Source organism: Stenella coeruleoalba (assembly GCF_951394435.1).
Source record: "Stenella coeruleoalba genome assembly, chromosome: 14".
NCBI lineage: Eukaryota > Metazoa > Chordata > Mammalia > Artiodactyla > Delphinidae > Stenella > Stenella coeruleoalba.
In genome coordinates this window covers 26,920,445-26,937,348 of record NC_137160.1, presented here as the reverse complement: position 1 = coordinate 26,937,348, position 16,904 = coordinate 26,920,445, and the positions used below count along the sequence as shown (strand labels likewise).

The window sequence follows — 16,904 nt, the reverse complement described above, 5'->3', positions numbered from 1 at the left end:
TTCATACTAGTTTTTCAAAGACCTGGTGTGTTTTTGCACACACAGTGCATCTGGTTTGGGCTAGCCACATTAGAGTGATCAATAGCGCCGTGGGGCCAGGGGCTGCTGAGCTGGGCAGCAGAGATCCAGACTTTTCAAAATCTGGCCCCCATTATCTTCTGCCACTTCCTACAGTCCTCTTCATCCTTGGCAGTCCAGTTTTCTCTTTGAGGCCCAGTTTCTTCCCCAGAACTTAACCCTTGGACGACCTCACTTAGCACCAAGCATCCCATCACAGTGAGGCCTTACAACTTGCAGGTCTTAACGGGACAACCACAGTCCAAGACAACACACACATGGATGACACACATGATATACCCAAGGATGCATGGCTCTGCCCGGCATGGAGCCTGGCACATAGTGGACCTCAGCTTAGTGGCTGCCTTTCCCACACACTGACACCTTCTTCCCGACCCTCCCCCATAAGAGCCCCTTCCGTGTTCATAACCCCCTTTCCCCACACAACCGGTGCCAGGGCCCTCATAAGTCCCTTATTTTCCCAGTAAAGAGAGTTCATGGCCCTATATTTTCTAGTGGGAGGAAAAAAAAAAAAACAAGGACTGAATGGAGGCAGCATTTCCCTTCTGTCTAGGCCCTCTAGTCTGGGTACAGTCAGACCATAAGTGATCTTGACATGCTGGCAAATGGGCATGACTTGATTGGGGGTGGCAGTAGGTGGAGGGGGGCAAACAGGGGCAATTGAAGGCTGTTCCTTAGCAACCAGGCTGGCAGAGTTATCCCTCCCCACACATTCACAAAAACTCCACCAGACAGAGCAAGATTAGGGGAGATCTCTGTGAAAAGGCATCCTGCAATGTGACCTGGCATCTCTAACACTCACTGGGCGCTTACTGTATGCCAGTTAATATTCTAAACACTGACTCATTGAATTCTTACTAACTCTAATGGTGCCTTAGGAGCTGGGCACCATTATTACAGACAAGGAAACTGAGGCCTGGAGAGGAAACCTTCCCAAAGTCCCACAACTGGTAAATGGCAGGGCAGAAATTTGAACGAAGGCAATCTGGACTGAGTCTACTAACCACTTTGCTAGGGTTTCTCAGAGCATATTTCCCAAGTGTGTGAAAAATTGTCTCAAGTTGTCTTAACCCAAAGAAGTGAAACTCTAATGGGCAAATTTAGGGCACAATGACTCAGAGTGGGAGGGAAAGATTTGGGCCTTTGGTCACCCCTCGGATGACGTCAGGAGAGCAATCAACACCCAAAAGTGTCAGTAGTGAAATCAGTTCCTATTCTACTTGCCTTCCTCTCACCCAACCTGGTCAGGGGCCAAGTTCTCACCTGATTTTGTAGATGAGGCCCACATTATTGGTTCTCACCCGGAACACATCGACGTTGGCTTTCTCAAAGGCAGATTTGCTCCTGCAATGAAGGTGTGCACAGTTAGCACAGACCAGCACTTTGTTCACAGGCCCTGGAGGAGAGCCAAAGGCTGGCATCCCCCTACTTCCTCCACCATCCCACTCCAGGAAGTGCTACTGCCAGCCAATCCCATTCTGAGATTCCTTTCTGACATGGTTTGGAGAGGTGGAGGGCAAGGATGGTTAGTATTCATTCCTTGCTTTCACGCCCAGGTTCTTATGGGATCCTTGCTATGTATCATTAAGGCAAGCATGGTGGGCAACATTAGCCCCATTTTACAAACAAGTAAATTGCTAGTTGGTAGCAGAGCTGGGACCAGAACCTGGCTCCCAAAGTCATGATCCAATGCTCTGTGGTTGCTCTGGGTTGGGAGAGTGGAGGAGGAAGGAAGGTGTGATAAATGCCATGGTGCTCTTGGGTCTGCAGGCCTCCTGGCCTCTCCTCCTCACCTGCCTTGCTCTTGCTGGGAAGAGTTGCAATGGCAGCCCCAAGTGGATGCAAACCTTGGGTGGTGGGCCATGGTCCTGCCATTCCAAGGAAGGAAACATTCAACACAAACCAGTGACCAGGGAAGTGGGGGCAGTGAGGGAATGCATGTCTGGCATCCCACAGAGGGTGCAAACAGAAGCAAGTGCACCTGAGATGTTTCTCAATGAGATGCCCAAGCAAGTCCAGACTCGGGAGCGTCCTAGCATCCATCAGCTTAGACACAGGAAGGCTGGAGCACCGAGTCCTCTGGGAGTGGAAGCCTGAATCTCACGTGGACATCTGCTCTGTCCTCTGTGTAGGCCAGGACGCCCGCCGCTTGAGCCCAGGCCTGCTTGCAGCTCTTCCTGCTACCACAGTGAAGGCCTCACAGGGCTGAGAGCTGTGGACCTCCCTCAGCGCTCCCGGCCAGGGCTTTCGGCACCAGCACACAGCCCATAGGAAAAGAAAAACGCAGAAGATATGTCTGTTCATTGGCCATCACATGTTTCAAAATAAAGTGAGAGGTGAAAGGCCTTCTCCCCAAGGCAGCAAAGGCTCAGACTCTCTCAGTAACAGAAGGCTTTTAAGGTTCTAGAGACCCAGAAGCTGTGATTCTGCAAACAGACCCACTCTGGCAAACAGTCTGGTCTGGGGAGATATTTCCTTATGGTGGGCACAGCATGAGACATGGGGCCCAGGGCCCTCCTAAAGCAGTGCAGAGCTCACAAAATCAGGTAAAAATGTGCAACGAGGCCACCTTGTCAGGGAGAAGAGCTCCCAGTGGTGTAGCCCGGGGAACAGAGCGGGAGGAGAGAGTGGCGGGAAATTCCGGGTTTTGCTGGAGTGAAAAGGCCCGCCCCCAGGCTGGCGACATGGACCTGTCAGAATCTCACTTCCAAGGGCGAGTGACAACATGGCCTGTATTCTGTTGCAGAGTCAAAGCAGTTGTTAAATGACTCGCAAAACACGTGAACATCGATTATGTGCATCAGGACTGTGTGAATGGGAAACAAGGAAATGAATAAGAGGTATTTTCTGTTTCAGTATACAAGACAAGGAAATCGATTTTTAGAATAGACAGGAGTCTCTATATCATATAAATACCCTACAAAGCAGTCACCCTGGGAAGCTCTATGATGGAATATTATGCAGCCATTAAAAATCCTATTGTGAAAGAGTATTTAATACAACAGAAACAGGTTTATGAAATAGGCTTAAAAGAAAAAGCAGGTTAAAAATAGAATGTATAAACAACAACTAATACAAAAAGGACACCAAGTTCATTTAAAAACAATAAAGAGGGGGAGGATTTATACAAAAACATCATGTCTATATAATAAGACTATTATGAAGTGCTGGTTATTTATTCTTGTGTTCATTTTTTTCAGTTTTCTGAAGGAAGCACATCTTGATTTCATAATTATGAAAAAAGTACAGTCCCCTGTTTCAGAACCCCCCGCTCCATCCAGCCCACAGCTGCTTGTGGTGAATTCTTCGGAATGAATTTGAGGCTCGCTAGGCTTCATCTGCTGAGGGTGCATGGAATTTGGGAAACAACCAATGCCAACGAGTAGGGGAAGTGGAGGGTGATTTGGAAAAGAAAACACAAGGTGTGATTTGGACGGAAAGCAGCTGGCTTTTTAGGGTGCTTCTCATAAGAGTTCCAGCTCCAGCAGCTGCATCCAGCAAGGGGAGCTCTGCACCTTCAAAAAGGCCCTGCGCGCGCGACCAAGTGGAATGTGGGTTGGCACTTTCCAGCGTGTTTGTTAAATAATCGACCATGCTGCTTTACAGTCACTCAAAAAAGACATTTTAAAAAGCGAGGTGGAAGAAGGGAAACGAGGAGGAAAGGTTTGCCAGGATGGGCAGAAGGCGTGCTCCACGCTCTCTCAGGACCACACTGGAGCATCCAGGGCACCACAGGATGTGACGCAATCATCCACAGTGTTTACGACATGGAGACCAATATCCTGGCGGACAAGAGCAAAGCCTTCTGCATTTCAGGGGTCTCTCTTCAGAGAAGGGAAAGCAAAGGACTGCAGACACAGGGCTCTACAGACTCCCTCCTCTCAGGGAGGGGCCAAAACAATCCCAGATGAGCTCCAACCCCAGCCCACTTGGGGTCAGACTCCGAAATCCCCCCTTCCAATAAGTCAGAATGCAAATGCTGGTGGGTTTCAGAAAACTGACTGAAGGCGGTGTGGAAACAGCAAACGACAGAGGTCCCTGGCCAAAGAAACATCAGAAATAGACACTTCTTCACATTTCCTTGTGGGAGATGGCAGGTTTTCCACAGCTCCTGGTCAATCCTCAAATGCAGGACACAGCTCCCTGCCCGTGCCTGCCGCTCCACAGGGATCCCACCCTTTCCAGGCAGCACAGGGCATTTTAGCTACCCCCTGGGCAGAGCCAGCAGACTAAAATGCCAGGATTCTACCACACTTGCAGTTGGTGAATTCTCAACGGGAGAACCGTGTTCCAGAAGATACATGAGATCCCATCCTTTTGCCATATCCTAAGCATGTGACTCATTGTTGGGGGTGGTCCTGGGTAACGGGGAAGGGGGCTTCCTCTGGGATCCAGAGCTGTTGGTACTTCGCTAGTGTGGAGGTCAGGGCGGAGGTCAGCTAGCAGGGGAATGAAGTGAACGTGTCCCACTCTTTGCTGCCTAAGAGAGGGTCCAACGTGTGCCGAGGAATTTAGACCCCAGACCATGAGGGTGAGACCCATCAGCATTTTAACATCAGGCACCAAGGCTCTTCTTGCAGCAGGAATTATTTTGTTTTGGAGAATAAAAAATCCTAATAAGCCACCCGGGAGTAGAAGGTAAAGGCCTGGGGCAGAGGAGAAAGGCCACAAGAAAGAGTGGAATTGATGGGAGAGAGAAGAAAGAGGACGAGGGAGAGGCAGGAGAGAAAGGTGGGGTGAGAGACACGGCCAGAGGCTGCAGAGAAAGGGGTTGGGGAGAACTTCCAGGAAGGGTGGTGGTTTAACTTTAAGACCTTGGTGCGGGCAGGCGGGACATCTATCTAATATTCCATTTTAAGTTGTCTGTGTTGCTTCCATGTGAACTCTGGCACCCCGAGTTATCAGTGGAGTCTGATGCACACCAAAATGCCTTGTAGTTTGTGTGTGCGTGTGTGCATGTGTGCATGTGTATATGTGTGCTTGCGTGGATGTATGTGTGCGTGTTTGTGGGTGTAAAACAAGGAAAAGGAGCTCAGTTCCAGTTGACACAGGGGTGTGGGTGTGGGTTTGGGGTGACACAGTGTGGCCAGGAGGGAACAGCAGCAGACAGTGAGAGGACAGGAGATCGCGAGACCAGTGGGCCAGACCCCAGGGACTGCTGAGGGTGAGGGCTGGGCTGGGCTAACTGCATCTAAATCTCACAGAGCTCGGGGACCTCCGTGGCCTCTGCATGCTGGTTACACGGCAACCTGGACTTCCTCGGAAAGCAGTACTCCCCTCCCAGACTCGAGATCTCCATCTTGAATTGGAAGGGTCTCAGATGGTGAGGATTGTGCTTATGCGATTCTCTTTATAGACAATTTCTCGGGTCTTGCAGCAGCCAGACTCTGGTCTCCTCTCTCCCCGTTTACCCTGCTCACCGCAGTCAGATTAACCCTTCTTGTCTGCACCGTACGTCAAGCCTCCACAAGGCCTTCTCCAGTCTGGTCCTCCCCTGCCTTTCCCACCTCCCTCCTCTCTGCCCCTCCACGCAGCCGGTAAGTCCCCATCCAGCCCCCATTGGTCTGCAGTGTCCCTTGTGGCCTCCATACTTTTTCAAGCCGTTCCCCCTCATCTAAAGTACCCTCTTTCTGCACCTCCTCTATGAGTCCTTTTCACCTGTCGAGGTCCAGATCACATATCCTTCCCTGTAAAGTCCTATTCTAGCCACGCTGATACCAAATCGTTTAGTGAGCTCTATTTGCAAAGCACTGGGATAGGTGCTGCAGGCACAAAACAGACCTCCCGTCATCCTCTGGCTCCACCTATGCATCCCGCTATGCATCACCTCTCCAGCCTCTCCAAGGACATACAGCTGATGCTGCAAACGTGCCTGTATCCCTGAAACTGCCCATTTCCTGCGGGCCCCTGAAGAGCCCTCTGGACCAGCCGGATTGGGACCCTGGCCTAATCTGTGCCCTTGATGCCCTGCTTGGAGCAGGACACAGATACAGGAGGGACCCCTACAAGCAGACCCGTGGAGTAATTGGGGGGAAGTTGATTCCTACATGCAGGCTATCTCACAGAAGCTGGCTGCCTCTGTGTGGCTTCAGAAGCACCCGGAGACCTGCTGGCCCTGCCAGCTCAGTCGTGCCTGAGACCCTTCACCGTGACGCAGATTTCCTTCCCACTGAGAAGGAAGGCTGGAACTCAGACTCCCAGGGCGAGGGGACACAGTGACAGACCTTCACATGCGGTTATAAAAGTTGACTCTGGGGACCTTCCTGAGAAGGTGTTTTGACAGAGGAAAAAGGTGAGAGGGGAGAGTCTGAGGGTCCAGGTGCATGAAAGGAGGAAAGCCAGTGAGGAACCACCACAAGAGGGGAAATGGCTCTTTTTGTTAAAAAAAAAAAAAAAAAAAGACAGGCTGGGGACTCCAGATACGAAGCTGGCCAACTCCCCAGGGTCTAGTGGCTTCTCCCTAGAGGGGTGCACTCCGGGGAGGACACATGGCAGAGGATGGATTTCATGTATTCTCTTTACCGTGCCCACAGCACTGGAGCAAAGGGCTTCCACAAGCGAGTCACTCGGCAGTGTAAGCAGTACAAGAGGGCAGGTACCCTGTTCTGCGGAAATGGACAAAATAGGACGTTACGCCTGCCTCAACGCCGCCGCATTTACACCAGAGGCTGCCCTCAGGGTAAATGTGATCCACTGGGGCCTGGTCCGTCTGCTAAGCACAGAGTATGTGGATCTCCTGGCCTGTGGACCCACCTTTCTACTGCTTCGCCTGCCGCCCCTGGAGGTGCCAAGCTATAAACCCCAGAGGTCACACCCTGGAGCCCCAGGAGGCCTGCAGGGGAGTCTCCCACACATCCTCTAGGGCCACGGGGTCATGTGCTTGAGGAAATGTCTGCATCAAGACCCTGGGGTTTGAGGACCAGCTTTACCATCAAAAGTTCCATGACTCAGAGTTGCTCACCACTCCCCTCTAGGCCCCAGATGCCCCGTGAGCAGGTTGGAATAGATTTAGCTGTTTTCAAGTTTTTCTTGGCTACAGAGCCCACGGTGCAAAGAGTATCTGACTGAGAAACTTGGTGGATATGATAAACGTAAGTCAAGCTCCTCCAGGGGGAGGAATGCTAGGGTATTGGGAGCCCAAAACCAACTGACCAATCCCCTGCTCCACTCAGCACAGGGTGAAAACAGCTGCCCAGGCCACCAGTGAGGTCCCTGGCCATCTCTGGAATGCCATGATTCTGCTAGAATGTTGCCATGTGTAGTAACTGTGTGTGCACATGTGTGGTGGAGGGGAGGGGATGGAAAGGAAGAGACAGCAGCCTCTGCTCTCAATGGGACACAATGAAATGGAGGGCACAAGTGTGCACACACACACACACACACACAAGCACATCTACACAAACACACGCACTGACTTGAGTGTGCGTTAGCGGGCAGGCAGGTTCAGTTTGACGCTGGTCCCAGGTGAGACGTAGGTGCAGAGCATTTAAGCTTGTGGCTCCCTCACATGCACGGCCTTGTCCCCTCTTCCCAAAAGTCCTATGAGTTTGGTAAGATGAGGATTATCACTTCCAGATGACATATGAGGAAGCCAAAGCTTTGGATGCCAAGAGATTTGACCAAAGTTATACGGCAACTAAATGGTAAAGCTGGGCCTAGACCAGGTTTCTTGATCCTGAGGGCTTATGCTCCCACATCAAAGGACAGCTAATATGAATTCTTGGGAATTCTGAGAGCCAAAGTAAGCATTACCATACACAAAAAAATCAAGAGAGGAGCTAAGGAAATCACTGGGAGGGGCCTGGCTGGCACGTGATCGGTTGTTAGCAAGGCCCACACCACTTAATACACCTGTGGACACACCTGTCTTCTCTCATGGGTTCCAGAACTTTATCAACTCCCACTAACAGCCCAGGACCCCACCAAGGCTGAGTTGGTACTCACTTGCTGGTAAGATGGAGCTTGGGAGAGAGCCCATTCTCTCCAAAAAGGGTGATGAAGACATTGGCACTGGTCCCTGCGCCACGAACATCCCCCGTGGCTGTGACCACCTCGTACACTGCAGGAGGAAAAAAGACAGACCGCAGGCTCAGAAGAAAGCCCAGAATCCTATGTGGACTCGGAGAAGCCATAGCTCCTGCCGGATCCACAGGGGGATGCCCAGCCCCAGAGCACGCTCTGGACCCCTGCTTCAGCCCGCAAGCCTCTGAGCCAGGGTCAGACCCACACCAAGCCCTGCTGTGAGGCCACAATCTCCCACTTAATGCTGCACATTCACTCTACAGGTAAGGAACCTGCAGGCAAGGGGACAAGCCCAGGTCACACAACACACAATGTCAACACCAGAGCCCAGCCCAAGGCCTCCCAACGCCTGTCTGTGATCTTTCCAGCACAGCACATGGGTGCCATCCTAGCCAAGACCTTCTTCAGAGCCCGCCCCTGGCTCTCACCTTTCTCTCTGCCCTCTACACAAGGCTGCCTTGCAGGCCTCACTTCCTGTGACCTCCTGGGTGTTGCCATGGCAATCTCAGGATAACACATCTTAGTGGGGGGGATGCAGAACTTTGCCAGTGAGTCCCTGTAGGCAGGGGCACGGAATTCCCCTCTCTTTGTCCCCTTGAAGCTTGTTCTGTTTGCTGTTGGTGTCTTTTCTTTTGACGTCCCTGGTTCTGATGAAGGTCCCCGTGAGGGGGAGAAAGGAAGAAGTACATTTGTGTGACTCCCTGTCTCTTGTGATAACCAAAGCCTTCATTCTTCACAGTCTACACCACAGGGATTCCTGATCGGCAAACAACTCCTAGAGCCCTCCCTGAGATAACTCCAGGACCTGAAGTGTTGCCCATATGGTTTGCACATATACAAGGATGTTTCCCAACTGAGTGTTCATAGGAAAATGACCAGCACGGTGGAAATTCTAGAACCACATCACATGAGAGAAGACATACAGGCCTGGAGATGCCTGGTTTAGAGAAAGGAGTCTGGGGTATGGGAGAGGGATAAAGAAACTACCTCCATAGCTGCCCCAAGTGTATAGAGCTACTTCTCAAATAGGACACTAACCATTAAAAAATGATAAATTAGACAGTTAAAATGAAGACCATCAGGAGAATGAAAAGGCAAGCCACAGACTAGAAGATATTTGGAATGCACACACAGGCATCCCACATAATACCTTGTTTTATCACAATTCCCTTTATTGTGCTTTACAGATATCATGTTTCTTACAAATGGAGGGTTTGTGGCCACCCTGTGTCAAGCAGGTCTATCGGTGCCATTTTTCCAACAGCATTTGCTCACTCAGCATTTGCTCACGCCTGTCTCTGTCACGTTTTGGTAATTCTCGCAATATTTCAAACTTTTTCATTATTATTATATTTGTTATGATGATCTATGATCAGTAATCTTTGATGTTACTACTGTAAAAAGATTGACTTGCCGAAGGCTCAGACGATGGTTAGCATATTTTTTAGCAATAATGTATTTCTAAATTAAGGTATGTACATTTTTTAGACATAATGCTATTGTACACTTAATAGACTACAGTATGGTGTGAAACATAACTTTCATATGCACTGGGAAACCAAAAAATTGGTATGACTCGCTTTATTGTGATATTTGCTACATTGCTGGGCTCTAGAACCAAATCCACAATATCTCCGGGGTCTGCCTGTCGCCAAAAATGGACTCATACTCAGAAAATGTAAAGAATTCACACAAATCAGTAAGAAAAAGAAAGACCAGACAATTGCTTTAATGGGTAATAATTTGTTTTAAAGATAAACATACACTTACCATAAGACCCAGAAATTCCCCTTTTAGGTATTTACCCAAGAGAAATAAGAACATGTCCACACAAAGATCTGCACACACACTTTCATAGCAGCTGTATTCATAATAGCTCTAAACTGGAAAAACAACCTAAATGTATCAACAAGTGAATGAATTTTTAAAAGTGTGGTATATCCAGACAGTGGAATCCTACTCAGCGATAAAAAGGAACGAACAACTGACATATGCAATACGGATGAAGCTCAGACACACGATGTGGAGCAAAAGAAGTCAAACACAAAGCACTACACGATATGTAATGCCAGCTCTGTGAACTTTAATCTGTTTTAACAGAAAGCAGAGCATGGTTGCCTAGGGTTGAAGTTAGGGGGAATTGCCTGGGAAGGGGCACGTGGAACTTTTGAGGGATAATTTAAATGCCCTATAGATAAATGGTGCTAGTGGTTACATAGATGTATACATTTGTCAATACCCATCAAATGGCACTTTTAAAGTAGATTCCTTTTATTGTTAATTATATTTCAATAAAGTTGAAAAATGGGCAAAAGACTTAAATAGGCATGTCATAAAAGAGGATATACAAATGGCCCATAAACATAGGGAAAAGGGCTCAGCATCATTATTCATAAGGGAAATGCAAATTAAAATTACCATGAGACACTACATGTACCCACCAGAATGGCTAAAATTAAAAAGATGGACAAATACTAAGTATTGTCAAGAGTGTGGGGCCATTGGCACGCTCATACATTGCTGGTGGGAGTATAGATTGGTACAAGTCCTGGCAACTAAACATAAGCCCACCCTATGGCTCAGTGATTCTACTTCCAATTATAAATCCAAGAGAAATGAGTGCATGTGTCCATCCAAAAATGGGTACAAGATCTGTAGCAGCTTTATCCATAATAGCTAAAAACTGGAAATAACCCCAAATTCCATCAATAGAATGGTTAAGCAAATGGTGATATATTTATAAAATGCAGTAGTACACAAATAATAAAAAAGAACAAACTATATAACAAGTCACAACATGGATAAATCTCTCGGATATAATGTTGAGTGAAAGAGAAGCTAGACACACAAAAATGTGTGTACTGTGTGATTCCGTTTATATGAAGCTCAAGAGCAAAAAACTAATGTATGTGGGGCTTCCCTGGTGGCGCAGTTGTTGAGAGTCCGCCTGCCGATGCAGGGGACGCGGGTTTGTGCCCCGGTCCGGGAGGATCCCGCGTGCCGCGGAGCGGCTGTGCTTGTGAACTATGGCCTCTGGGCCTGCGCGTCCGGAGCCTGTGCTCCGTAACGGGAGAGGCCACAACAGTCAGGGGCCCACGTACCGCAAAAAAAAAAAAAAAAAAAACAACTAATGTATGTGATAGAATCAGGAGGGCCATTACCTCTGGGAAGAATTTTAAAGGAGCTTTCAGGAGGTTAGAAATGTTGTGTCCTGTTCTGAATGGTGGTTACACAAGCATGCACATGTGTAAAAATTCATCAGCTGTTCCTTTTTGAGTTTTGTGCTAATTATATATATTACATATATAATTTATATGTGCACATACATATTATATATATTCTATAATGTGCTGTATATACATATATATAACATGTATATTATTCTTCAATTTAAAATTTTTAATTTAAAAAGTTCAGACAGCTGAAGAACTATCTTAGAGAAGACAGGTATCTCATGAAAGACACAAAACTCTGTTTGGTCCAGAGAGGAGGGTCCCAACTAGTAACATCCCCTGGTCAGCACAAAGAAGAACTGTCAACAGCAACAAGCGTTGCTCCTAGCACAGAGCATGACAAATGGGAGATGCTCGATAAATAATTACATGGATGAATGAATGAAAAGACAAATGAATGAATGAAACAATCAATGAAATGAATGTGGACTATGGAAATAAATTGACCAGTATGTAAATCTCAATTCTACCATACTGGCTGTATGATTTCAACCAAATTTCTTACTGAGATTCATTTTCCTTATCACCGAAAGAGAGAGAATTTCTTCCTTGAAGGATTATCATAAGGATTAAATCAAATAAAACAAAGTTTTCAACTTTCATACTCATTGACCTAGCATATTTCCACTTCTGGGAATTTATCTTACAGACACTCCTTCGCAGCTGGATGAAAGATATACATTCCATAAGTGGTAAACTGTTACCATCATCACATCACCATCATCATCTCCACTGTTGTCATCATCAACATCAATATCATCTTCAACATCACTACCATCATCTCCATTAACAACATCCCCAAGAAGGAAGGCTGCCTTGGGAAACTGTATTCCAACAGACGCTGGGTAGCCCCCTGTCTGGGATACAGGAGAGGAAAGGGCCCCAGGGCTAGAAGCTTGTGCAGCATGACCTCTGAGGTCCCTTCGGATCCCAGATTCTGGTAGGAGTCACTCTCTTCCCCTCATGGGCCCTGTATTAGTCAGGAGGTAGACCAGTGCACCAGCCTCAGCCTACCCTCAGAGCATGGAGGGAAGCTGCTCTCCTTCCTCTGGCTGTTGGTAATCTCCAGTGTAGCCTGGAGGTGACCTGAGGAACAGAGAAGGAAACCTAGGCCTTCCTCCTCTTCCTTCTTCTTCCCCATCACACTCATCAAGATTCTCCACAAAATGCAAGAACCCAGTGCTCAAAGGGAGTAGGCGACACATCGTTCTAGAGCAGAGAGGGTAACAACGACAGTGCAGGTAAAGTTCAGACAGTGACTACTGTCAGAATCTTACACATTTATCGCCCATTCCTGTAGCTGACTGCGGAGTCAGTGGGTCTGTGTCTCTTAGAAATGTCAGCATGGCACCCACCCTGGCCTGCTCTCCTCCAGCTATTTTCAGCAGAGTCAAGATTGGACAGTACAAGAGTAAGGGCCAGCCGGAGCAGCAAGATTCAAATCCTAACTCTGTTACTTCCTAGCTTTGTGATCTTAGGCATGTTACTTAACTTCCCTGTGCCTCAGTTTCCTCACCTGAAAAAGCAGATTTTAAGAACCCAACCCACCTTGTTGGGTTGTTGTGAAGATTAAACCGATCCACGTGGGTAAAGTGCTCAGCGTGGTGCCTGATGCATTAAATACATGATTCTATCGAACAGCATCGTGGCCTGAAGTGGGGACTTGTCTTGGGAACCGTTGAAGTTCCTGTCTCTCCTGCTTGTGACCTTGTTGACATCACGTCAGTTCTCGGAGCCTCAGTCCTTAACCTGAGACTAATCACACCTGCCTTGACTGTTCTCGGGGATATTGAGGATTCCAAGTGAGAATGGAAATAAAGAGGCTTTGAGAAGGGTAAAAAGAAGAGGGAAGCTGTGAAGGATCACATCGTCACACTAAGGCAGGCAGAACCCATGAACAGAAGTGGATGGGATGGCGGCTATGAGAGGTTTCCGAGTGCTCTCACCAGCAGGCGTGCTGGCTGGGGCAAATCACCCCAAAGCTGAGAGTATTTGTGATGGGTGCTGCCCGCACATCTGGCCTCAATGCCCCTAGCCCCACCAGACAGAGCTTGGAGCACACGCGCTGAGAAAAGGCAGCGATACCTCACTTGTTCTAGGTCCTTCTTTCCTCCCCACAGTACCCACCTCCACCCCCGAAGGTGCCCAGGACACCACGCCAGGAAAGAGGCTTCAGCAGAGTCACAGCCTCAAAGTGCCATAGCAGCGACCACCTTCTCTGAGCCTGGGGTCTGTGCTGGGAGCTGGGTTAGGAGTCAGGACAAATAAAGGAGCCCCACCCCCACTCCCCGCACAGAGGTCAGGATGGCTGAGGCCACGAGCCCAACAGAATCGGATATAATCAAGGAACTCCCAGCAGACAGGAATTAAGGAGGGCAAACAAGCCCATGGCAGGCACAGAGCAAGCATTCGATACTTATCTGCTGAATGAATGGGGGAGTCTGGTGCTCACAGGGAGAAGTGAGCCAGTTTAGAGGAAGCGCTGAGAATTTAAATGCCTTCAGGGGCCAGGCAGGCAGCATTGAGGAGTAAAACAGACCTATGAGTGATAAAGTCCGCTGCCTATGGACATTCACAGTCAATCATATTTTTTTTTAACTGTGAAAGTAAAACAACACCAACAAAAACAGCAAAGCAAAAAGAATCTCTCCGCAAAAGCCAACACCGGCTCCTGGGTCCCCCGTTCACCCCTTCTCTGGTTTACCTGACAAGAAGGTAGAGCATTTCTAAGCAGCTCCCATACACCCCAGAGGAAGGTGAGATCGGAAGGACTGGGCCCGGGTCCAAAGCACCAACTGCCCTCCCATGTGGGCCAGGGCCATCGCCTTGCAAAGCCCCAGGCCCTCACCTCCATCGGCCGCGGTGGGCAGCGGCCCCCAGCCCCTGCTTGGCACCCGCTGATGACCAGGTCTCTTCCCACAGGCCTCTGCACAGCCTGACGCAGGCCACACCTCAGAGACCAGGCGCGAACATGGCTTCTGGGACGTGTAGGACCTGGAGAGTGTGGGCACTCGGTTCTAGTCTCTTCTGTGCCAATCAGGCTCTGTGACCCTCGCTACAGTGGAGGCCCCAGTGTACCTCAAGGGGGTGTAGGATAGACCCAACAGGATAATCCACGAGAAAGGGGTTGGGTTGGAACCTAAAGTTCCTCCCTCAAAGCCAGGGGCAGGATGGTGCCGCCCCCGCGGGCCCCGCCTGCGCCCCCGCCCCGCAGGCCAGGGCCCCGCACACCTTTGGCCTTGTAGTACTCGTGCTCCAGCTCCTCTTCGTCGTCTTCCGAGGCATAGCTCAGCAGCTCCTGCTCATACAGGCCTAGAAAGTCGATGTCCTCCTTCCTCCTCTTTCTCTTCTGGGGCATCATTTTGCCGGCTGTCCCTTCCTGCCACTCACTGGCTCACGGTGCCCACCCCTTTGCACCTGCTTGGACCCGCGGCCCTCTCACCTGGAGCTCCCGTGCACACGCCTGGGGGGGCCAGAGCCCACACATGCCCACACAGCTGCCCTGCTCCCCTCTCCTCGCTGGCCCCTGAGCAGAACCTCGGTGCTTTATCTCTGGCCCCCTCCTCTGCACCTGCCGTTCTCTTTGGGTCTCATGACTTATTCATGGGGACTGAGGACAGGCTATCCTCCTTCCCACCCACCCCCTCCCCCTTTCATGCAGAATCAGGTGACATCAAGCCCTTGGCATCTGTTTCCTACCTGGCCTCACAGCAGGGGCAGGTGGGGCATCTCCCATAAAGATGCCCCAGCCTCACAGCCCCAAGGGCCGTGAACGATGCCCCCAGGGCCTGAGACCTTCCTGAGGAGGGCAGGGCCCCAAACAAGCCGGGCCCCCAGGACTCAGAGGACTCCATTTCTCTCTATTATTCATGACCTCTGCTCATCTTACGGGGCAGGCAATGTTTTTACTGGATCCTTCTCGATCTCTCTGCTTCCATCTCCTCAAGTCTGCTGGCTCTGGAAGTGGCCATTCAGCCAGGAGAAACCTGCTGCTCTGATGAGCACTCAGACCACCCACAGAGTGTTTTCTGCGTCATGAGTTCCTGGTGTTGCAGCCAGAGCTGAGGGCACTGGGAAAGCCCTTCGAGTCCTAGGTGACCCCCACAGTGCCCCGACAGGCCGGCAAGATTAACCAGCATCTGTTCTAACAAGAGCTCTCCATTTACCCATATTGCCCTCTGCGCTTGCAAGGAGATAATAGAAACCCTGCGAGCTCACCTGGATGCCCACCCCACTCAGCCCTTACCATCCCTGCAGCCCCACACGGGGCTTCTGAGTGAGAGAGAGAACCAGAGGCCCCTCTCTACCCCAGATCAACAAGCAAGTTTCCCTTAGGGCCACTGGACTCCTCTTCCTTGCTTATTTTATTTTATTAAGATTTCTCACAACCCGAATTTAAGATTTCTATGTAAATCCTGAAAGCTAGAAATTTTCAATCCTCTCCTTCCTCTGTCCTGGTGGCGTGAGGTCATCAGACAAAACTGGTCTGCCCACCGCCTCCTGGCTGTGCAGCCTGGGCAAGCCTGTCTCCCCACCTATAAAAGGGGGAGAATGACTCGTTAAAGCATATTGAGCACTTGGAGAAAATACTCAGTAAGCGGAAGCCTCTGCAAGACAGTAGAAGCTTAATAAATGTTCATGACTGAGGATTTCTCTCTTTCTTATTTTGTATGGCGGGGGCGGGGGTGGTGGGCTGTGTGCGATGCTTCGTTATCATCTCAGATTGTCCCAGAAGCCCTCCTTCGGGTCCCGTAGGCAAGGGCCAACCGCCAGCGTCCTCCTTCCTCTGTGGGTCCCGACCCACACTAACACGTCAGAGACACTAGTGAACAGATGAGAAATCCAGTTTCCTGGGAGGACTGCCTTGTAAGGCCCTGCTTACTTGTTACCCATCTCCCGCCTCTCCCAGCCTTGAGCTCTGTGAGGGCAGGGCTGGTGCCCCCTTGCTCACTGTTAGGTTCCCAGTACCTATAAGATGCCTGGCACACTGTGGCCTTCAGTACCCCTTTGTTCAGTGAGTGAATGGATGCACGAATGAACAAATTGCAGCAGAGCTCTAAAGCAGCTACAAGGAAAACAGAATGGGCTGAAAAGCAAACACACTTTACAAGATAGATTGGTAAAGTGTTCCAGAACCAATATCATTCTGAGCACGTTTGGCCTGGAGAAGAGGACATTTCAAGGGTCTACAAATGTGAATGATTGTCTAGACTAAGGCTGAAAGGGCAATCTTACACCCGCTGGTGGTGATTACAGAAAGGCAGGTTTCAGCTCAATCCGTGAAGAAGGATGGGAGCACTGCCTGGGGTGACAGTGTCACAAGAGATATGAGGGCTGGACAGCATTGCTTGTCTGCCTACAGCAGGGGGCGCTCCAGGGGCCTTTGTGGACTTGGGCCTTTGTGGACTTGGACCTGGCGGACTCTCCATCAGGTAGCTGGACATTCTATGACACTGAGTGGCAGGTGCAGGTGGACATTGAGGAACAATGACAGGCCCCCCAGCTAGTGGCCACCGTGATTCGCCAGCTCTAGCTCTGCTGCAGAACCTAGATCAGACAGAGGGGTCTCTG

The 16,904-nt window shown here is 49.7% G+C and overlaps 1 protein-coding gene across 3 annotated transcripts in view; it reads right to left on the bottom strand.

The window, feature by feature from the left end:
* Positions 1–14,694, bottom strand: part of LOXHD1 (lipoxygenase homology PLAT domains 1) — a gene marked incomplete at both ends in the record, with an annotated part of 201,528 nt that extends 186,834 nt beyond the window's left edge. For all 3 annotated transcript variants that reach the window (XM_079941781.1, XM_079941782.1, XM_079941783.1), the window contains 3 exons: positions 1,342–1,422; positions 8,023–8,137; positions 14,565–14,694. In XM_079941781.1, coding sequence (XP_079797907.1) covers positions 1,342–1,422; positions 8,023–8,137; positions 14,565–14,694 — 326 coding nt within the window. The remainder of the gene's footprint in view (positions 1–1,341; positions 1,423–8,022; positions 8,138–14,564) is intronic.
* Between the last annotated feature and the right edge of the window lie 2,210 nt (positions 14,695–16,904).